Source organism: Polypterus senegalus, chromosome 5 (assembly GCF_016835505.1).
Source record: "Polypterus senegalus isolate Bchr_013 chromosome 5, ASM1683550v1, whole genome shotgun sequence".
Lineage (NCBI taxonomy): Eukaryota > Metazoa > Chordata > Cladistia > Polypteriformes > Polypteridae > Polypterus > Polypterus senegalus.
In genome coordinates this window covers 165,656,314-165,679,659 of record NC_053158.1, presented here as the reverse complement: position 1 = coordinate 165,679,659, position 23,346 = coordinate 165,656,314, and the positions used below count along the sequence as shown (strand labels likewise).

Below are 23,346 nucleotides of genomic sequence, written 5' to 3'. Positions count from 1 at the left end.
GGTGATCGTCAACAGATCAAGAAACTGACAGATTCCATGAACGGAAGGCTTATGATTATTATTGAAAAGAAGGGTGGCTATATTGGTCACTGATTGTTTTTTAAAATGTCAAAAATGTTTATTTGTAAATTTTGAGTTGTTTATTATTCTCACTTTACAGATGAAAATAAACAAGTGTGATGGGAAAATTCTCATTTTTCTTTTAGTTGCCTAATAATTGTGCACACATATGTATTCCATTGAGAATGTTCACACTCACATTTTCTTTGAATAACATTCAGGTTTAAGGTTTATTAACATTTTAAATTGACTGAGAACACTGTATTTGTTCCATATAAAAATCAATCCTCAGAAATACAACTTGCCTAATAATTGTGAACACAGTGTAAATACTTTCATTTAAAAATTTGGAGCTTTGTACACACTACTCATAAGCCATTTGCAGCTTCTTTATTACATAATTATTTTTTTGGATAAGTAATGTCGGCATAATAATGCCAAAAATCCTTATGTGTATGCAGGGTTAAAATGGGTCACACTATACCGAGTTCCCAACTCTTGAATGATGATTACTGAAATCAAGTACAATTATTGGTTTATAACAAATGAAATGCAAACAAATGTCCAAAGGATTTGCTATCCAACACACACATTTCCTTCAAACATTTCTATACAAGAGGCATAAATTATGTTAAATATTCCAAGTGATGTTTTAAACAATTCAACAAAATCTCATACAATTCTTAAAACACACTCTCATTCTAGCAAAAATATAATTTCTACTATGCATTGTGGCCATTTTTTTACCCGTTTAAATAATGGAAACATACAGTGGTGTGAAAAACTATTTGCCCCCTTCCTGATTTCTTATTCTTTTGCATGTTTGTCACACAAAATGTTTCTGATCATCAAACACATTTAACCATTAGTCAAATATAACACAAGTAAACACAAAATGCAGTTTTTAAATGATGGTTTTTATTATTTAGGAGAAAAAAATCCAAACCTACATGGCCCTGTGTGAAAAAGTAATTGCCCCCTGAACCTAATAACTGGTTGGGCCACCCTTAGCAGCAATAACTGCAATCAAGCGCTTATGATAACTTGCAATGAGTCTTTTACAGCGCTCTGGAGGAATTTTGACCCACTCATCTTTGCAGAATTGTTGTAATTCAGCTTTATTTGAGGGTTTTCTAGCATCAACCGCCTTTTTAAGGTCATGCCATAGCATCTCAATTGGATTCAGGTCAGGACTTTGACTAGGCCACTCCAAAGTCTTCATTTTGTTTTTCTTCAGCCATTCAGAGGTGGATTTGCTGGTGTGTTTTGGGTCATTGTCCTGTTGCAGCACCCAAGATCGCTTCAGCTTGAGTTGACGAACAGATGGCCGGACATTCTCCTTCAGGATTTTTTGGTAGACAGTAGAATTCATGGTTTCCATCTATCACAGCAAGCCTTCCAGGTCCTGAAGCAGCAAAAACAACCCCAGACCATCACACTACCACCACCATATTTTACTGTTGGTATGATGTTCTTTTTCTGAAATGCTGTGTTCCTTTTACGCCAGATGTAACGGGACATTTGCCTTCCAAAAGTTCAACTTTTGTCTCATCAGTCCACAAGGTATTTTCCCAAAAGTCTTGGCAATCATTGAGATGTTTCTTAGCAAAATTGAGACGAGCCCTAATGTTCTTTTGCTTAACAGTGGTTTGCCTTGGAAATCTGCCATGCAGGCCGTTTTTGCCCAGTCTCTTTCTTATGGTGGAGTTGTGAACACTGACCTTAATTGAGGCAAGTGAGGCCTGCAGTTCTTTAGACGTTTTCCTGGGGTCTTTTGTGACCTCTCGGATGAGTCGTCTCTGTGCTCTTGGGGTAATTTTGGTCGGCCAGCCACACCTGGGAAGGTTCACCAGTGTTCCATGTTTTTGCCATTTGTGGATAATGGCTCTCACTGTGGTTCGCTGGAGTCCCAAAGCTTTAGAAATGGCTTTATAACCTTTACCAGACTGATAGATCTCAATTACTTCTGTTCTCATTTGTTCTTGAATTTCTTTGGATCTTGGCATGATGTCTAGCTTTTGAGGTGCTTTTGGTCTACTTCTCTGTGTCAGGCAGCTCCAATTTAAGTGATTTCTTGATTGAAACAGGTGTGGCAGTAATCAGGCCTGGGGGTGGCTACGGAAATTGAACTCAGGTGTGATACACCACAGTTAGGTTATTTTTAACAAGGGGCAATTACTTTTTCACACAGGGCCATGTAGGTTTGGATTTTTTTCTCCCTAAATAATAAAAACCATCATTTAAAAACTGCATTTTGTGTTTACTTGTGTAATATTTGACTAATGGTTAAATGTGTTTGATGATCAGAAACATTTTGTGTGACAAACATGCAAAAGAATAAGAAATTAGGAAGGGGGCAAATAGTTTTTCACACCACTGTATGGTGCATTTCTAGTGGGGTTAGATGGAAATGATCATTGTTTATCTTTACTTTTCAAATAAAAGCTTTCAAGTACATGGTCTATGACTAAAGTTCAATAACTCTTCAAGTTCAAAGCTTTTTCTTTTGTAAAACAGAATATTTTTTGAAAAATCCATGCTGGACATTTTTCTTGTTAAACAAATCATCTTCAAGAAGCCTTGCCCACATTCTTTTGCAGATCAACTATTAACTATTTTCTTTATTTGTTTGAAAGAGTTTAACCAGCTGAACAACAGTTTATTATATTAATGAAGGATATTTTACACCTTAAACAAAAATGTTTAAATATTTTCTTAAAAGACATTTGTTTTTACCTTTGAAGTAAACACCATCATGCATATGTGGTAATTCTTTAAAAAAAAAAGGAACTTAATATATTTTAAAAGTAGTAAATATTGCATGATCAATCAGTCAAAAGATTTCTTATTTTGAATACCATGCTCAAGTTGAAATTAACTTTTTAAGCAGGCAGTGGGGGAGAAAATATCTAAAACAGTGCTTACTCAGGGGAAGGTGGTGCTGAAGGGGGCCCCTCAAGACTCACTGGCAGCAGCACTGGTATACTGGGCACTGGCGATTCTTGTGGAATTCCTGAAAGGACCGTGTTGGTATTGGCATCGACATTTACATTCTACAAAATATTAAAAAACATTAATTACAAAATATTTTAATATTAAGCATACATGTACAGGTCCTTCTCAAAAAATTAGCATATTGTGATAAAGTTCATTATTTTCTGTAATGTACTGATAAACATTAGACTTTCATATATTTTAGATTCATTACACACAACTGAAGTAGTTCAAGCCTTTTATTGTTTTAATATTGATGATTTTGAAAACCCAAAATTCCTATCTCAAAAAATTAGCACATTTCATCCGACCAATAAAAGAAAAGTGTTTTTAATACAAAAAAAGTCAACCTTCAAATAATTATGTTCAGTTATGCACTCAATACTTGGTCGGGAATCCTTTTGCAGAAATGACTGCTTCAATGCGGCGTGGCATGGAGGCAATCAGCCTGTGGCACTGCTGAGGTGTTATGGAGGTCCAGGATGCTTCGATAGCAGCCTTAAGCTCATCCAGAGTGTTGGGTCTTGTGTCTCCCAACTTTCTCTTCAGAATATCCCACAGATTCTCTATGGGGTTCAGGTCAGGAGAGTTGGCAGGCCAATTGAGCACAGTAATACCATGGTCAGTAAACCATTTACCAGTGGTTTTGGCACTGTAAGCAGGTGCCAGGTCGTGCTGAAAAATGAAATCTTCATCTCCATAAAGCTTTTCAGCAGATGGAAGCATGAAGTGCTCCAAAATCTCCTGATAGCTAGCTGCATTGACCCTGCCCTTAATAAAACACAGTGGACCAACACCAGCAGCTGACATGGCACCCCAGACCATCACTGACTGTGGGTACTTGACACTGGACTTCAGGCATTTTGGCATTTCCCTCTCCCCAGTCTTCCTCCAGACTCTGGCACCTTGATTTCCGAATGACATGCAAAATGTGCTTTCATCCGAAAAAAGTACTTAAGGACCACTGAGCAACAGTCCAGCGCTGCTTCTCTGTAGCCCAGGTCAGGCGCTTCTGCCGCTGTTTCTGGTTCAAAAGTGGCTTGACCTGGGGAATGCGGCACCTGTAGCCCATTTCCTGCACACGCCTGTACATGGTGGCTCTGGATGTTTCTACTCCAGACTCAGTCCACTGCTTCCACAGGTCCCCCAAGGTCTGGAATCGGTCCTTCTCCACAATCTTCCTCAGGGTCCGGTCACCTCTTCTCGTTGTGCAGCGTTTTCTGCCACACTTTTTCCTTCCCACAGACTTCCCACTGAGGTGCCTTGATGCAGCACTCTGGGAACAGCCTATTCATTCAGAAATTTCTTTCTGTGTCTTACCCTCTTGCTTGAGGGTGTCAATGATGGCCTTCTGGACAGCAGTCAGGTCGGCAGTCTTACCCATGATTGCGGTTTTGAGTAATGAACCAGGCTGGGAGTTTTAAAAGCCTCAGGAATCTTTTGCAGGTGTTTAGAGTTAATTAGTTGATTCAGATGATTAGGTTAATAGCTCGTTTAGAGAACCTTTTCATGATATGCTAATTTTTTGAGATAGGAATTTTGGGTTTTCATGAGCTGTATGCCAAAATCATCAATATTAAAACAATAAAAGGCTTGAACTACTTCAGTTGTGTGTAATGAATCTAAAATATATGAAAGTCTAATGTTTATCAGTACATTACAGAAAATAATGAACTTTATCACAATATGCTAATTTTTTGAGAAGGACCTGTATTTTACTAACTAATGAGAAGACTGGTATTTAACAGACTTGAGCATCACAACTTTAACTCACAAGTATAAATAAGGCCCTCGTGTTTCTCTATGGCTCAGATAATACTTATCCCAACAAAGTAATTTCAGTATCTGATTTCATGAATGCTTCAACTGATGCAAGTATTTATGTCAAAGATGCTTATAGTACACAAGAAATAACCAGTGTAATATTCTAATATAAATTATATTGAATATTTTTATCACATTTAAGCATATACAAATTGAAAACTATTACAGATGCTGGACTAATTGTGGCTACCAAAATAGAGACCTTCAGCGAAAAGATGTTTTCAGATAATTCAATATATGAGCAAATGTTACCATTTCTGGTTGCAGGTGGCTGATATACAGTAGTTTATGCAATATTTCTTTGATATTACCTTCGATCATGGGTGTATGCACCTTTCTTAAAGCTGTGGTGACATTCAAAAATCATCGCAATCATTTTTGTTAAAATCTGGTTTCATTTTGCTATATGCTATCATCCTTAAGTAGGCTGTGTGTGTTTTTTTTTCTAATTTTCTAAGTGAATCAGTATGTCAAATGGTACCCTTTAATAAAACTTTATATAACAGTGTAGCTAAGAAAACTGATAAAGCTTTAAAGGGAAAGTATTTATCAGATTTAGTCCCCACTACTTCCCATTTACTGCTCATCATAGTATTTTTTTTTTCAATTAGAAACTTTTCATTTAATTATATTTGAAAGTATCTTCTCTTAAATGAAAGCTTTTACATGTGCCTAAGCTTTTTGTACAGTACAGTACTTGAAGGAAGTAAGTAAGCCATCATATAGGATCACTGACTTAAAAGGACTGCATAGAACTACTCCACTTGTTGGCATGGTTGTTGTTTGTAACACACAGTAGGGTTAGCTCTCATTTAAGCATAAATATTTAATATGCCAAAGAAACAAAATTGAAAGTCTTGGGAGTGCACCAATCCATGTGGCTCTGCTTACGTTTCATGGTAATCATGGAAAATTTCTGTATATATGTAACTAATTAAGTCAAAGAAAGCACAAGTTACTTTAGCCCTCTACATACAGGGTCAGTACATCCTAAATGTGTTGAGCTGTACTAAGAACTGTAGAGCAGAGCAAAGCAACCTTGCTCTTATTGTTTCCTATACCTTTTTCAAGGTTATTATACTGTGCAGTCCTAAATACATGATCCTCCTTACCCGGCTCCACGAGCGACAGAATGGTGTGATCACTAACAGAAATCATTTCAATAGAGATTCAACTAATTAAAGATTTGAGTGGAGAAAGAGGGTAGGTTGAAGAAAGCATCAAGTAGCATTTACTGGTCTAAGTAAAAGTAGCAGGCACAAGACTTACTGGAAGCATACTAAGACTTAATGTGAAGAACACACAGTACACATGTAAGTAGGGGACTAAACCATGACAAAAGTGAGCAGCAGCAAAACCAATTCAGACATTTACTGAACCTGTATGATTTATAACACACAAGATAAACCTAAGGAAGGACACTCGTATCAACCCACAAATACGAATTAATGCAAAATCCAGTTAAATTTAGTTTTTGCATTTACAAATTAAATAAATTAGAATGCAGCACACCTTGTCCTTTGAAGACCCTGTTACAGTACTGGACAATCTATCCTCACTCATTAAGTGGCCTGCAGCACCAGGCAAAGGAGGAAAACTCGACAAACCAAGTTCAAAGCTGGGTGAAGGAGGCTTTTGGGGTGGAGGTGATTGAGTTAATCTCTACAAAAAAAGGAGAGAGAAAGTAAGTAATTTCAAGATAAATTTGAATTATCCGGCATGATTAACTTGACAGTATGTAAACTTTAAAAACCAAAAATACATGCATACAGAATTATGAAATGTATACTGCTAGCATATACACAAGTTTCAGGTAAAAACGTCCAAGGAAACTATTAAACTTTCAACCACTGCTCACCAAATTATAATAATCATATACTAAAACTGCTGATCTTACATAACCACAAAAATAAAAATATTTGTGTTTCTAAGCCAGGATATGTCGAAATACAAATTACAAAAACAATTGTCCCAGGACCACTTGCTGTACAAACAAGAGTGCCTTGACTTGGAAATCATATTTGAATGCATCCACAATGCTTCAGTTTGTTGCTCCAAATTTGTATAGTGCATAAACATATAATGTAAAAGCAAACAAATGTACTTCACTTAAATATAGTTAAAGTGCACAGTATATTTAAACAAACATTACTGAAATGAAGAGGGTAATACTTCAGTGCCTTCTGTGGTACTTGTTATAATGACATAATTTACCAGTAAAATCACTTCATATTTCTTTACAATTGTTCACAAACACCCCAGCAGTACTTGTTTTCACCCAAGAAAGAAGAGTCTTAAGGCCACGTCAAGCCTACTATATATTAAAGCCTTGCAATGTCAAAAACAGACAAAATCTAAATTGTACTATACATGAAAAGTATTTGAATATGATGTAATACTACTTTCTTTAAGAAATGTACTTGTTAATTTGACTCATCTCTGAAAGATTTTTTTTTTTGCAAAAGCACATGCCTTCCAATTTTAATTAAAAAGGGGAACTGCCCAATTGTTTATGACATACATACTGAAAAAGTACACACTTCAGGTTGATTTTTTAAAAGAAACACTTGCCTCAGTTAAGCCAATCAATGATGCGCTCATTTTCCTTTGCTTTTTTGTAAATAACATTTTAATTAGTCCAACTTGAGCTTTTAGTTAGGTGTCATTTATAGTAATGAAATGATTGCTGATGAGGTTGAGACCAGCCATAAACATTTCTCTTTCGATCACGTTTCTGCTTAGGCCAAAATTTCAAACTTTGTTTCAAGATGCAACGGACAAACTGAATCTTAACATTAATTTTACTACTCTGCAACAAAATTCCCATGGGCTCACCACCTGTAGGAAGGGCCAAGGAGGTCGGGTGCAGTGTGAGTTGGGTGGTGGCCGAAAGCGGGGACCTTGGCAGTCCGATCCTCGGCTACAGAAGCTGGCTCTTGGGATGTGGAATTTCACCTCTCTGAAGGGGAAGGAGCCTGAGCTAGTGGTTGAGGTCGAGATGTTCTGGCTAGATATAGTTGGGCTCACCTTGACGCACAGCTTGGACTCTGGAACCAATCTCCTTGAGAGGGGCTGGACTCTCTACCACTCTGGAGTTGCCGAGAGCATACTTATTGTCCCCCCCAACTTGGAGCCTGTTCACTGTGGTTTACCCTGGTGGACGAGAGGGTACCCTCCCTCAGCCTTCGGGTGGGGGGAGGGATCCTAACTGTTTGTTCGTATGTGCCGAGCAGCAGTTTGGAGTACCCAACCTTTTTGGAGTTCCTGGAGGGGGTGCTAGAGGGCATACCTTCTGGGGACTCCCTTGTACTGCTGGGAGACTTCAATGCTCACGTGGACAATGACAGTGAAACCTGGAAGGGCGTGATTGGGAGGAATGCCCCCCCCCCATTTCTGAACCCAAGCGGTGTTTTGTCATTGGACTTCTGAGCTTGCCACAGATTGTCCATAACCCCATGTTCAAGCACTGGGGTGTTCATATGTGCCCTTGGCACCAGGACACCCTAGGCCTCAGTGCGATGATCGACTTTGTGGTCGTGTTGTTAGACTTGCGGCCACATGTCTTGGACACTCAAGTGAACAGAGGGGCGGAGCCGTCAACTGGTCACCACCTGGTGGTGAGTAGGCTTCGATGGTTGGGTAGGATGCGTGTTGTGATGGTCTGCTGGGAACATCTGGCAGAGTTCCTTGTTAGAGGTAGCTTCAACTCACACCTCCGGCAGAACTTCGACCATGTCCCGTGGGAGGTGGGGGACATCGAGTCCGAATGGGCCAAGTTCCGTGCCTCTATTGTTGAGGTGGCTGACCGGAGCTGTGGCCGTAAGGTGGTTGGTGCCTGTCGTGGCGGGGAATGGCGGCAATTCCCAAACCCGTTGGTGGACACCGGTGGTGAGGAATGCCGTCAAGCTGAAGGAGGAGTCCTACTGGACCCTTTTGTCCAATGGGACTCTGGAGGCAGCTAATAGGTACCGGCAGGCCAAGCGGAATGCAGCTTCAGTGGCTGCTGAGGCAAAAACTTGGGTGTGGGAGGAGTTTGGTGAGGCCAAGGAGAACGACTTTCGGAAAGCTTCGACGAGATTCTGGTCCACCATCCGGCGTCTTAGGAGGGAGAAGCAGTGCAGTGTCAACACTGTATATAGTGGGGATGGTGCACTGCTGACCTCGACTCGGGACGTTGTGGGTCGGTGGGGGGAGTACTTCGAAGACCTCCTCAATCCCACTAACATGCCTTCCAATGACGAAGCAGAGCCTGGGGACTCGGAGGTGGGCTCCCCCACCTCTGAGACTGAGGTCACCGAGGTGGTTAAAAAAAACTCCTTGGTGGCAGGGCCCTGGGGGTAGATGAGATACACCTGGAGTTCCTCAAGGCTCTGTATGTTGTACAGGACTGCAACAAAATTCTATGCATAATTTTTCTCATTTTTAATCTTTTTTTTGTGCTCAGCTGCTTTCACATGATGGTTTTGAAAAACTAATTTAAGTTTCACTGCTATCTGGCTTTATACTTACTGAAAATGGCTCTGCATGCTTTATACTGTACTTAGATACATGGATCAAGAACAGCAATAGAATTTAACTGTAATGTGCAAATTGTGACTAAACAGTTTTATTAAAACACTTGTCCCAAAGGCTTTTAATATGAAAACTCCATTTATCCTACTCAAAGTTCTTGGCTAAAGTTATAACGACAGCGTATACAAAAAAAACAATCTGGGTAAATACATACAATTTCATATGAACATTTCAACATTTTATTTAACAATGATTAGGCTGACGCAATCCTTTTTATAAACCCCAAAAAATGTTTTCAATGAATGCAAATCAATTGGAATTGTCCATGGAATATTAAAAGGATGCAGATCATTCATTTCACATAATACTTCCTTATCTTCAATAGCAAAGCTGTTACACTTCAACTAAAAAATGCTTTTTATGTGGTAAATACCTTGTTATAAACATTAATTACAAACCATTAACATTAATACCAATATATCATGAAAGAAATGTCCTTACCGTAAATTTGTCTTCCCTTTTTTTCCTATACCCGTATACATTTTTCCTTAAAAGGAAAAGAAATGAAGATCATAAATCAGCATAAGTATTACAATAACCACAATGAGACAGCAATAGATTCCGATTACCTGAAAAACACCATAATCAATAATAATAATATTATTATTAACATATTTTCTAGGGCTACTTAACAACTTCAGAAACAAAGAAAACCATAAAAACCCAAGCATTAATTTAACATGTAGCTGAATGCAACAGTCTTGTTAGACCTGGGCAAATTATACACATTTCACATCAACTATGGGCTATAAATTTATGAACCGTTACTTCTGTATATTTTAATTAACAATTGCAGTATACCCGTCAAATTTATATGAATGTAAAATGGTGACAAAAGATTATTTTCTCAAAAAACTTGACTGATACATGAGACTTTTGATGAACCAAGGTAATACAATTTCTGAGTTGAATAAATTATTCTGACCCATCAAAGAGCACGTTGTGGAAACCTGGATGTCATTCTCTAAGCAACTGACTTATTACTTTACAGTAAAAATGACCATTTCTTAGAAAGCAAGGAGAACACAGGAAAATCTGAACTTTTCCTTCTTGAACTTTCTACTGTCACAATGATAATTAAGAGACTAAAATTAATGTAAATTGTTGAATTGAGAACAAAACCTGAAATAACCAAAAAGTTTTAACAGAAATGCTTGTAAAGTGGACAGATATTGTAACAGAACACAGGTACAATAATACAATTGCATGCACAAGTTTAGGCACCCTTGCTTAAAATGTCTTTTACTGTAAATACTTAAATGAGCAAAAGAGGACATATTTCTTTAATACATTAAGCAAGATTTAATTTTTATTTGCATCATTCACATTGCGTACAAAATATGCAAAAAATGAAGAGGGCATGAAGCAAAGGTTTGGGCACCTGACATGGTCAGTGCTTTGTAATACCCCCTTTGGCAAGTATCACAGCTTGTAAATGCTTTTTGTAGCCAGCAAAGAGTTTTTCAGTTCTATTTCTCCAAACATACCTTTGCACATTATGACTAGAAAGTTCCATTTTGACCTCAGTCTTCAGGACTGGTTTCCATAATGCATCAGATTGTTTAGATGTTCATTTGCAAACTTCAGGTGCTGAATTCTGTAGCCAAATGCAGGAAAGGTTTTCTTCTGCTGACTTTACCAGTCATATTTGTTTAGGTGTCGCTGCACAGTAGAACGGTGTATCACCACTCCAGAGTCTGGTAAATCTTCCTGAAGGACTTCTGCTGTCAAAAAGGGTATTTTTATTTGCCTTTCTAGCAATCCAATGAGCAGTTCTTTTAGAAAGTTTTCTTGATCTTCCAGACCTCAACTTGACTTCCACTGTTCCTGTTAACTGTCATTTCTTTATAACATTATGAACTGAAGAAACCACCACCTGAGAATGCTTTGTTATTTTCTTGTAGACTTCTCCTGGTTTGTGAGCATCAATTATTTTATTTTTCAGAGTTTTAGGCAGCTGCTTAGAGGAGCCCATGGTTGCTGATTGCTGGGCCAAGGTTGGAACAGTCAGGGAAATCATGCTTGTATGATACAACTGTTACAGACTAAAACCAAATGCATGCTTTTATTTTATAATACCAACAATAACAGCAACTCACTACTCAAAACGATAATTCTTGGAAACGTCAGGATCGAACCTGCAACCTCTCGATTATGAGTCAGCAGTTTTTACTGCTGCACCACCCAAGAGGTTGTGTCAACAATTTTTTTCTCTTTGGTTATATTGAATAAAATTGCTTGTTTTGTTACACGTGTATCTTTTCTGAGTGTTTTATTTGATATTTGGATTTGAGTCTTCATACATTATACACTTCATACCTACATTTTGTAAATTATTACTAAAATATGAAAAACATTTCTTTTTTAGTTATGTGTTCAACAATTCCTGCCTCACATTTCATCCTATTATTAACCAGATCTTTGTAGTCATGGAACACACATGAAATGCATGTATTTCAAATAAAGATATACTGTATTTATGTACCCTATACAACTCCAGAAACCACACACGCAGATAAGGAGCCTTGGCTTGACCTGGGAGAACTTTATGCCTGAGTTGAGCTCCGTCGAGGGTGGGGGGAATGGGACAGCAGGCTGCTTGTGCTGATCGACACATTTACAAAACAAAAGACACTGATGGAGAGGTGTGAAGGGATTTAAGGTGGGCTATGATTAAAAGTTTTTTCGTAGGCTTCAGCGATTCTAGTGTTAATACAATACAAATATAAAAGAAATTTCTGCGTACAAAACAGTTGTGGAATATTTAAAGAAAAACTACCCCCCCCCAGCAAAATATATATTTACACTAACCCTAACTAAGGATATGACTTGTTAAGTGAATATCCCAAACTCCTTAAAGAAACGGAAGTTGAAATGAGGCTTGAAATTTTTTGCAAGACATACACGAGTGTTCAAAAGTTTGGAATTACCCAGAAAAGGTAATATTTTTTGAATGATAAAAAATATCAACTTCTAAGTACCATTAAACCAATTTAACATACTGCCAAATATAATACTAATGTTGCAAATGGCTACTACTGCTTGAAATGATTAATTCATAATTTTATTAGTCTCATATGGCTGCAAAGCCTCATTATCAGTAGTCATTACTCCATGTCCCGAGGGTGAATCATTTCCCCCCCCCATCGATAATTTATGTTTAAATGTTAAATGGGTATTACAGAAACCTATGTGATTCTGTTAACACAATCAAGACATGTTATTCTGTTCAATAAAGCAAGTAAATTTCCTTTTCTTGGATCATAAAGGTACTGGTATTCCTAAAATTCAATTTTGGGTTCAAAGATGGCAGCTTTTTCAAGAAACACGTCAGTCTATTTATTATATTGCAAAATTAATGTTATTCTGTGTGACAGATTGCCAGAAAATTGCAGAGATTTCATGCTAAAGGGTTTACTACTGTCAAGAAAGAAGAGCTTAAACATTTAACTACACATGGAGATGAAGTGGAAGGTCCAGAGGCACAAATGAGCAAGAGGGTAAGAACACCAGAGTGTATAGTTTGACAAACAGATGCCTTACAGGTGCTCAGTTGGCTGCTTCCTTAAATACATGACAAACACCAGTGTAATTTACAACAATTAAAGGAAAAGGTTAAAATGGACCAAGAAGAAAGATAGTGAAAAGTGGATTTCTAGGTGATTCTATATGTTTGCCCATTTTAACCTTCTCATTTTCTTGATTTAGATATGACTTTTACTTTGAATCTTTGCCTCAAAGAGTAGCAACCTGGAGTTGTAATTTAACTACTGCATATAACACCAGTACTTTAAGGAAGGGCCAAACTGAAAGGTGGTGATTCAAAATGTTTTAAAACCACTACAATCAACCACAGAATACCTACTGAAGACTGGAATTTTAGATGGTCTTCACAGAACTCTATCATGAACACTGTTGAAAATCTCAGAAAGACTGCAAGCTGTATTAAATTAGAGCTCTTTTCATTAACCGTATCAGAACACTTAAACATCTGGGAGTTAACAGTCCCAAATTACTACTGACGTTTTGAGTGTGAATGTCTTTTTCTAATGTGATTTATAATTACAAATTTAAATTGTTTCTGTGGTATATGTGATTGACTGCATATCTGATTAAAAGGACTTTTAAAATACTTAATTTTGCTTCACTCAAATTTGTATTTGATTGTCATAACACTTCTTTCGTCACGGATATTTTGGAATAAACCATAAAAAAATAACTGCTGAAAAGAGTGTGTATACAAAATGCAACTCATTTCCAGAGTGTCACCATATACTGTATAATAAAAAAAAATTATTTCAGACAGTTTCAGAACACAAAAGGGCCACATACATAAAAGATATTGAAAATATCAACAGTAGGTAATGCCAGGCCACGCTCTAACTTCCAGTTTTTACCACTGGGTTACAATTATTCATATTTTGAGGAAGACGATGGTCGAAAAAGAAGAAATGGGATACCAGGAAGAAGCAGAAAGTTGACAAGAGTACAAGGAGATAAGGCAACATTGATGGACTGAAAGCCAGAAGTCTACGTGACCATCATCATCAGGTCCTTCGATTAAAACGCTAAATACAAAGAGGACTGTTTGATTTATGTTAAGTAGATTGCCCAGAGGGGACTGGGCGGTCTCTTGGTCTGGAACCCCTACAGATTTTATTTTTTTCTCCAGCCTTTGGAGTTTTTTTTTGTTTTTTCTGTCCACCCTGGCCATCGGACCTTACTTATTCTATGTTAATTAATGTTGACTTATGTTTATCTTTTATTGTGTGTTCTATTTCTCTATTCATTTTGTAAAGCACTTTGAGCTACATTTTTTTGTATGAATATGTGCTATATAAATAAATGTTGATTGATTGATTGAAGGTAAAAAGAGAGGTGGCAAAGGCTAAAGAAAAGACATATGATGAGTTGTATGAGAGGTTGGACACTAAGGAGGGAGAAAAGGATCTGTACCGATTGGCTAGACAGAGGGACAGAGCTGGGAAAGATGTGCAGCAAGTTAGGGTCATAAAAGATAAAGATGGAAACATACTCGCAAGTGAGGAGGGTGTGTTGAGAAGATGGAAAGAGTACTTTGAGAGGCTGATGAATGAAGAGAATGAGAGAAGAAGAAGGTTGGATGATGTGGAGATAGTGAATCAGGAAGTGCAACAGATTAGCAAGGAGGAAGAAAGGACTGCTATAAAGAAGACGAAGAATGGAAAGGAATGGAAGCATAGACGTGTTTAGGAGAGATGGCAGTGGAGTTTATAACCAGATTGTTTAATGCCTGAGGAATAGAGAAGTGTACTGGTTCCTATTTTTAAGAATAAGGGGGGTGTGCAGAGATGTAGTAACAACAGGGGGATAAAAGTGATAAGCTACAGCATGAAGTTATGGGAAAGAGTACTGGAAGCTAGGTTAAGAAGGGAGGTGATGATTAGTGAGCAGCATGGTTTCATGCCAAGAAAGACCATCACAGACGCAATGCTTGCTGTGAGGGTGTTGAAGGAGAAGTATAGGGAAGGCCACAAGGAGTTGCATTGTGTCTTTGTGGACATGGAGTATTGTATGATGAAGTCGGGAGTGGCAAAAAAAAGTATGTAAGAGTTGTAAGAGTTGTACAGGATATGTATGAGGGAAGTGTGACAGTGGTGAGGTCTGGGGCAGGAGTGACGGATGCATTCAACGTGGAGGTGGGACTACATTAGGGATCGGCTCTGAGCCCTTTCTCATTTGCAATGGTGATGGACAGGTTTAGAGATGAGATTAGACAGGAGTTCCCTTGGACTATGATGTTTGCTGATGACATTGTGATCTGTAACAAGAGTAGGGAGAGGTGAGGAATGAAGGTCTGTAGGAACAAGACAGAATACATGTGTGTGAATGAGAGGAAGGTCAGCGAAATGGTGAGGATGCAGGGAATAGAATTGGCAAAGGTGGATGAGTTTAAATACTTGGGATCAACAGAACAGAGTAACGGGGACTGTGGAAGAGAAGTGAAAAAGAGAGTACAGGCAGTGTGGAATGGATGAAGAAGAGTGTCAGGAGTAATTTGTGACAGACAGTTATCAGCAAGAGTGAAAGGAAAGATCTATTGGACAGTAGTGAGACCAGCTTTGTTATATGATCTGGAGAATGTGGCACTGACCAGACATCAGGAGATAGCATCTTTAACTCTGTCACATCAAGCTCTAAGATGTGCATTGGGTATGACAAGGATGGATAGGATTAAAAATGAGTACACTAGAGGGTCGGCTAAGGTTAGACGGTTGGGAGACACAGTCAAAGAGGTTAGATTGGGTTGTTTTGGACATGTACAGAGGAGAGATGCTGGGTATATTGGGAAGAGGATGCTAAGAATAGAGCTGCCAGGCAAGAGGAAAAGAGGAAGGCCTAACAGAAGGTTTATGGATGTAGCGAGAGAAGACATGCAGGTGATGGGTGTGACAGAGCAAGATGTAGAGGACAGGAAGATATGGGACAAGATGATACACTGTGGTGACCACTAACGGAAGTTGCCGATATAAGTAGTAGTAGTGCTTCTGGAACTCCACAGACCTATATTTTCACAACTTATTTTTCTTACTTACAAGTTATTAACTTTGTTAAAAGGAACTCCCCTGCCATGCTGAGATTTAATGCATTTATATTTAACACTGATAAAAAAATGTAATAACTGCATTATCACAAAAAACGAAACTATACAATGCAAGAAAGGTTTAATGCATTATTATATGCTTCATTAGTTAAAAAGCAGGGAGAGTAGTTACAAGAAAGTCTGTTCTGGACTGTATCATTAAATTTAAAACAAAACATCGGCACAAAATACATGCTTTTTGGCAGAAAGCACCGACAAAGGCTATAATTTTCATTAGTACACTTTTTATTCTTACCTCCCTCTGGTAATGCTGGGTGAACCATCAGTATTATTTTGCTCTATTCGTCCAACTCCAGCATCTCTCTTGTAACTCATAGTGCTCTGAAGGCGAGTCCTATTTTGCCCAAGTGGACGCGTCTGAGGGCTTCGAACACCATTTAATAGACGTTCAGTAGGAAAATTAAATATCGTTGGACTCTCAAGCAGGCCCGGTCCACGATCTGCATTTGGCATAGGAGGCCTAATGTGAGGTTTACTATGATTTCTATGAAAGATAAAAATACTGTGAATTCATCATTTATCTGTGAGAACATTTATTATAAATATACAGATACACAATATAAACGTTATAAACTTGGCTATATAAAACTTGCATAGTCTAAATAAAGTATTTAACAATATGTGAAGGCAAAAAAGCGACCAGATATGCATATAAAAATAAAAAGTTACATTTAGAACTTGACTTTTTAAACAATTTATGGCAGCAGAATCTACATTTTTAAATAAAATGTTTAAATAAGTTATTGTACTCTGTTGTATTTACTTAAATTTTGTTATTCATAGTACATTAGGGGGCTCTGCCCCCTGCTCACTTCAGTTTAACAAACCTGGGGGTTGGCGAGCGGATATACCACTTAAAAAGATGGTTATTTTCATGGGAATTGTTACATATGCATTATTTTCACTTTTACTTTAAAACTTCAGTAAAAACAATATTAGAATTAACTTTTCTTCAAGGTCGCATTTAATTTTGATTCCGTGTTTGGACTTACATCGTGACAATGCAACGTATAACTGCCCTGAGTGAATATTGTTTCTTTCTCTCCGACTTTTTCAAATTTTTGTCCCTGAAATTTGTTAATTATCATAGCAAAAGCTATTCTCACAGAAAACTGTAAACATTTTAATACAAATGGCATATCAAGATCTCCTTTTGAATCGTGCTTTGCTTTGGATATACTCTAATATCTAAACTGTATTTGATATCTCCACCTTTCACAACTATTATCGTGGACAATTCGCCACATGTTGGTTTATTATAAATGCGACCGTGTTCTTTTGGATTCATATAGATATCCAAGAAAATTTCTTTGTGTTTTGCAGATAAATTTTGTGTAGAGTGCGATAATTTTTGAGCTATGAATTTGTATCCATTATTGGCTGTATTATTTCTAATACGTCCAATCATTTAACTGTTTTGATTCTATGTTGCATTGCTTCTCTGTCATCATAAATATAAACCTGATTGAATTGTGGTTTCTTCGAAATTATTAACTGTTGTGGGACTACAGATTCTCATAGTGTATGGTCCATTATCGTGTAAATGTATGTTTTGAGCACTGATTGATGCGAACGCGAACAGATTATTGTAGATTTAGATATTTTGCCTGTAGTGTTTGTGGATTTCACTTTCACCAAACAACAAATCTTTTAATTCTCATGGATACGCCGCTTCATAGGGAAGAAACACTACTTTTTCTTGATGGCAACATGAAGTATACAATCTAAAAGTATCCGACTTAAAAACTTTAAAGCCTTACAATATCTACATACTTCTGACATATCACCTATGTCCATATATTCAATCACTTTTTGCTGTTCCATTATTAATACTTTCCGCTTGTGAGCACTAATGCGTTTTTTACTATCAGTTTTTTGATACTTTAGAATTTTACTACTTTCATAATCTTTAACTTGCTATGCATGTGTACTGCGCCGTTTTGTTTTTTTTTTCACCCTTTTGAATTCCACTGCTTTCATAATCTCTAACCTGCTCTGTATGTGCATCGCGCCAATGTTTTTGAACGTCTTTATGATGTCTTTTATTTCTGACCCCGATTGGACCTGCAAGGTTTTTAATTACACTTGGTCCAGGCTGATTATTACTTTCTTTAATCTATGTGCAAATTCTGAAAATATTGTTCTTTTTTGCATTCTTTTCTCTCAAATGCTTTAGGGTCTCTTTTCAACACGATGCTCTTCCTTCTTTGCTTAGTCATTGACGTGTCATCTAGAACGCATAAAATTATTGTCCTGATAAAATGTATAAGATCTGAGAGCGCAGGCTGTGTGTCTGCCAAAAGTATTCACACGACAGGTTAGATGACCATGGTCTTGTTTGAAAATGGTTGTAAGTATGGCGTGACTTGAAAAGAATTTCATGTTAAAAGTCTCTTCAAAAAGTCAAGTCTCGTCCCAAAATTCTTTTATTATAATAGAGATATATGAAGGGTTAAATATATAAATTAAAGCATAAAAGTAAAAAATAAAAAGGCACAAAAAACTGCATTAATTGTGCCGAAAATGAAGTTATAAAAATAAAAATTTGAGCATAAAATAGAGTGAAAATGATGATGTTGATTTCATGCACTAAGTTAGAAAATGTTGGGTCATTTAAAACATTTTTAGTTAACTTCAGAGAGTCAAGTTACCACATTTTTCTTTACTAAATATATTTGTAACAATGAGTCATATTAAAAAACAACAATGATAAATTAATGCAATTATATGCATTAATAAACTACATTAAAATCATCCTCTTTAAACAATAGTTCCAAAGTCATGGAGTTAAAATAAAAAATATGGGCCAACCCATATAGCCTGTGTGGTTGTGAAGTGTCTGTGACTAATTGCAGTAGTACAGTTTAATGTTAAATTTTTGGCTGCTTCGAACCATGATGAAGTTGCTGTAATTCATCAGAAAAGCTCCGTATGTGTGAAATCCTAAATCATTACAATGTGCAAATAATGTAGCTGTGAGGTTGTTCTTATTGCAGAATAAACACTGGGAATATATTTGTTCACTCTATACATAACACAATTACTTTCCTCTTACATTTCCAGATATGTGACCTTTTCCTTTTATTGTACTTTTACAGTTAACTTGTCTCAAGGAGGAGGAGGAGAAGCGAGTGGCTCTATCACTGGATTGTGCACGCATGCCTCCCTGGTGTTAAACTAATGTAGAATCTGTATTACCAATGGGAGCAGCTATCAGACTAGTAAAAGGGGAAAACTTGAAATATCCAAGTGGAAGAGATCCCTCTCAAAATAAATGTGAATCAATACAATAATCTGAGTTGATGTTCCACAGAATGTTTCTCTTTTTTAAGAAAAATGAGTTTGAAAATTCACTCATGCTTTTCATTGGGATATTATAAAACTGTAAACTTTGTACAGCACACTCTATTCAAGATATCTAAATGAAAGTTGAACTGTCATGGCAAATTTCCTTGAAATCCAACTGTGCCAAATTTCAAAAAAATCGGTTCAATGGGGGACTAGTTTCATGCAGACAGTTAGACAGATATGGGCAATCACAGTAGGTGTTCTTCGCAATATACGAGAACACAAAAAAAAAAAAAAAAAAAAATTGGTGCAATTGACATCAAAAACTTTGTGCATGAAATTAACCAAAACTAAAAAGACAGGAGAATTTTACAATAGAAATGGCTTTTTGATAATGGGGTAAACGCTAACCCTCTGGATGAAGCCCCTTTCACACCGAATATTGGCCACGGAATTTACCAATAAACCTGTATTAATCAAGGCACAGACAATTTATTTTACATTTTTAAAATGTGCTATAAAGGCACATGATGTTCTTGCTACATTGCTGCTCCAGGAAATTAGGTGTAAACCCTGCATGTTCTCTTTTTATGTCTGCAAGAATTTTCATTCAGGTACTCTAGACCTGTGTGTGCTGCAGCGTTTCCCCTGGACCCAATCAATTCTTGTTTCAGTTTCAACACCACTCCACCACTACATGGGCATGAATCACTATGGGAGCTAATGCAAAACAGAAGCTGTGAAATTTGGTCATGTGTTTGGGAAATTTCTGGACATTGACAGTTATCTTTATTGGCATCTTAAACTTTCCTTTTGCTAGCATGATTTCACTGGTATATTCCAATTACAGCAAGTAGTGCAACATGTTTCAATTATACTTAATCTGGTTTTTACATTACCAAAATTCTAAAATGAGAAAGTACACAAAGAAGTAAACAGGTTAAATAATTTCTTACTAATGTACAATCACATTCAATGAAATTTGAAACAAACAAAAAACACAACCCCAGCTGGTCTACAACGTACTTCCATTCAAATTTTTGAACACTCCAACATATCTTTTCAAAGGACATGAAAAAAATAAATACAACAAAATAATAGATGACCATTAAAGATAAACCAAACTAAAGTACTTCAAATTTAATAACATACTCCTTTACAGAAAGTACTTAAATAAAGTAATTGCATAACACTAGAATTACCAGAGCCTACGAAAAAACTCGAAAATCCGTTCCACCTTAAATCGCTTCTTAAAATCGTTCACAGCTCTCCACCAGCGTCTTTTGTCTTCTAAATGTGCCGATAAAGACAAGCTATAAGCAGCTGGCTATTCCATCCCCCCACCTACTTAGAACGTGCACAAACTTCTCCCAGCTCATGCCTTGATTGATTTTCTGGGAGTGAAGTGGAGTTTTAGAGTGGAAATAATAGATCGTTGTTTGGAACACACACATTTCATGTCTGTTCCATTTTTACAGTAATCTGTGTAAACACATTGTTAAAACAGAAACGTTTTTTATATTCTACTAGATGACAAAATGTAGGCATAGACTATATAATGTATGAAGCCTGAAGTATCACACAAATACTTTCACAAAAGTTACAAATCTAACACAACAATTGCGCTTTTATTCAAAAATATAACTGCAGAAACAAAAATCCGCCTTAACACGCGACATTGACAGCCGTTGATTATGACTGCCTCTGTGGCGTAATAGAATCAGCTGCTGACTAGGAATCAAAAGATCGCGAGTTCGATCCTGCACCACTCCGTTTTGTGAAGTAAACTGCTCTTAGTCTTATTATTTTAGAATAAAAACATACATTTGATTTCAGTCTGTAAAAGCCGGTGTAATTTATGATACTTGTAAAGGTTAACTTTGTTTCCCAGTCAGTTTTATTATCTCAGCCGCGTTCACGAGCCCAAACACACCCAACCCCCGCATCTGACACTGCTGTTTTCACATAGACACGCTGTAACAGAGGTAAACTCAGCTCCCTTCTACATTGGATTAAGAATGCACATACCATTGCTTGCATACTAAAATGTCAGCAGGCACTTTTCGTGGCATTACACACAGTTTTGAGCATGCCCTCTGCACACTACTTGTGACTTTAGGCTTTAGAAAGTAAGTAAATAAATAAAGGTAAATTGTGTCATAAAATGATTTCTTCAAAATGTCGAATCATATTTATTTGGCATGGACATGCTCAAAAACTACATGTGTAATGCCACAAAAAGTGCATGCAGAAATGTCCGTGCCAAATAAATAACATTTGACATTTTGAAGAAATCATTTTATGACATGATTTACCTTTATTTATTTACTTACTTCCTAAAGCCTAAAGTCACAAGTAGTGTGCAGAGGGCATGCTCAAAACTGTGTGTAATGCCACGAAAAGTGCCTGCTGACATTTTAGTATGCAAGCAATGGTATGTGCATTCTTGATCCAATGTAGAAGGGAGCTGAGTTTACCTCTGTTACAGCGTGTCTATATGAAAACAGCAGTATCAGATGCGGTGGTTGGGTGTGTTTGGGCTCGTGAATGCGGCTGAGATAATAAAACTGACTTGGGAAAAAAAAAACCAAAGCTAACCTTTACAAGTATCATAAATTACACCGGCTGTTACAGACTGAAATCAAATGTATGTTTTTATTCTAAAATAATAAGACTAAGAGCAGTTTACTTCTCAAAACGGAGCAGTGCAGGATCGAACTCGCAACCTTTTGATTCCCAGTCGGCAGCTGATTCTATTGCGCCACGGAGGCAGTCATAATAAACCGGTGTCAATGTCTCATGTTAAGGTGGCTTTTTGTTTCTGCAGTTATATTTTTGAATAAAAGCGCAATTGTTGTGTTAGATTTGTACCTTTTGTGAAAGTATTTGTGTGATACTTCAGGCTTCATACATTATATAGTTTATGCCTACATTTTGTCATCTACTAGTAGAATATAAGAAACGTTTCTGTTTTAACAAAGTGTTTACACAAATTACTGTAGAAACGGAACAGACATGAAATGCGTGTGTTCCAAACAACGATCTATTATTTTCACTCTAAAACTCCACTTCACTCCCAGAAAATCAATCAAGGCATGAGCTGGGAGAAGTTTGTGCACGTTCTAAGTAGGTGGGGGGGATGGAATAGCCGGCTGCTTGCAGCCTGATTTTTATCAGCACATTCAGATGACAAAAGATGCTGGTGGAGAGCTGTGAACGATTTTAAGAAGCGATTTAAGGTGGGACGGATTTACGAGTTTTTCGAAGCGAATTCTAGTGATAATGGATTATTTTAAAAAGGGGATTTGATTGAGAAGTCATTTACCGGTTCCTTGGAGAGTAGTGTCTAACAGTGAGTGGAGATGATGCTGGTTTGAAACTAGGTGAAGTTGTGAATCCGTTTATGAATCCAGTGCTGGGAAAAGGAGCAACCTATGAAAGACAAAGCAGCAAGTTTGTGTTAACAGTAAGCACAAACAACTGTATGCTATTTAAAAAAAAAAAGAGAGTAAAAGAAGCATACAAAGGTACTAACAAAATAGATAATATAGAATATTAATTGTGGTTTGCATAATTCTGTCTGTCTTCCTTCAAAATACAGGGCTATTTCAACTAAGACTCCGCTGTTTGGAATTTAAGCCATTCAGGTCACATAGAAATTTTCATGTTTTTGATTGAATGTAATACCTTTAATTATCAAGATATCATTAAGGTGATTTAAAAATTTAGCTAAGGCATTCTAGTGTGTATCATGGCTATTAATGGTTTAAATATCTTATGTTGAAGTGTACAGTTTTATTCACATGGCTTCAAATCCCAACTTTAAGCAGCAATTCCTTCACTGTCCTAATGGTAAACTCCTAGATGTAACCTTAATTAGACATGTGTTAAAGCTAGTTGTTTATTAGAGAAACATTTGTAACGGCATTAGTACCACTGAAACCTGTTACCCTACTGTATTCACT

The 23,346-nt window shown here is 37.1% G+C and overlaps 1 protein-coding gene across 4 annotated transcripts in view; it reads right to left on the bottom strand.

Moving 5' to 3' along the window:
• larp4b (La ribonucleoprotein 4B) overlaps positions 1-23,346 on the bottom strand; it is a 164,902-nt gene that overhangs the window by 20,176 nt on the left and 121,380 nt on the right. For all 4 annotated transcript variants that reach the window (XM_039753579.1, XM_039753578.1, XM_039753580.1 and 1 more), the window contains 5 exons: positions 22,707-22,813; positions 16,329-16,577; positions 9,892-9,937; positions 6,391-6,540; positions 2,986-3,113 (listed from right to left, as the gene is read on the bottom strand). In XM_039753579.1, the coding sequence (XP_039609513.1) occupies positions 2,986-3,113; positions 6,391-6,540; positions 9,892-9,937; positions 16,329-16,577; positions 22,707-22,813 (680 nt within the window). The remainder of the gene's footprint in view (positions 1-2,985; positions 3,114-6,390; positions 6,541-9,891; positions 9,938-16,328; positions 16,578-22,706; positions 22,814-23,346) is intronic.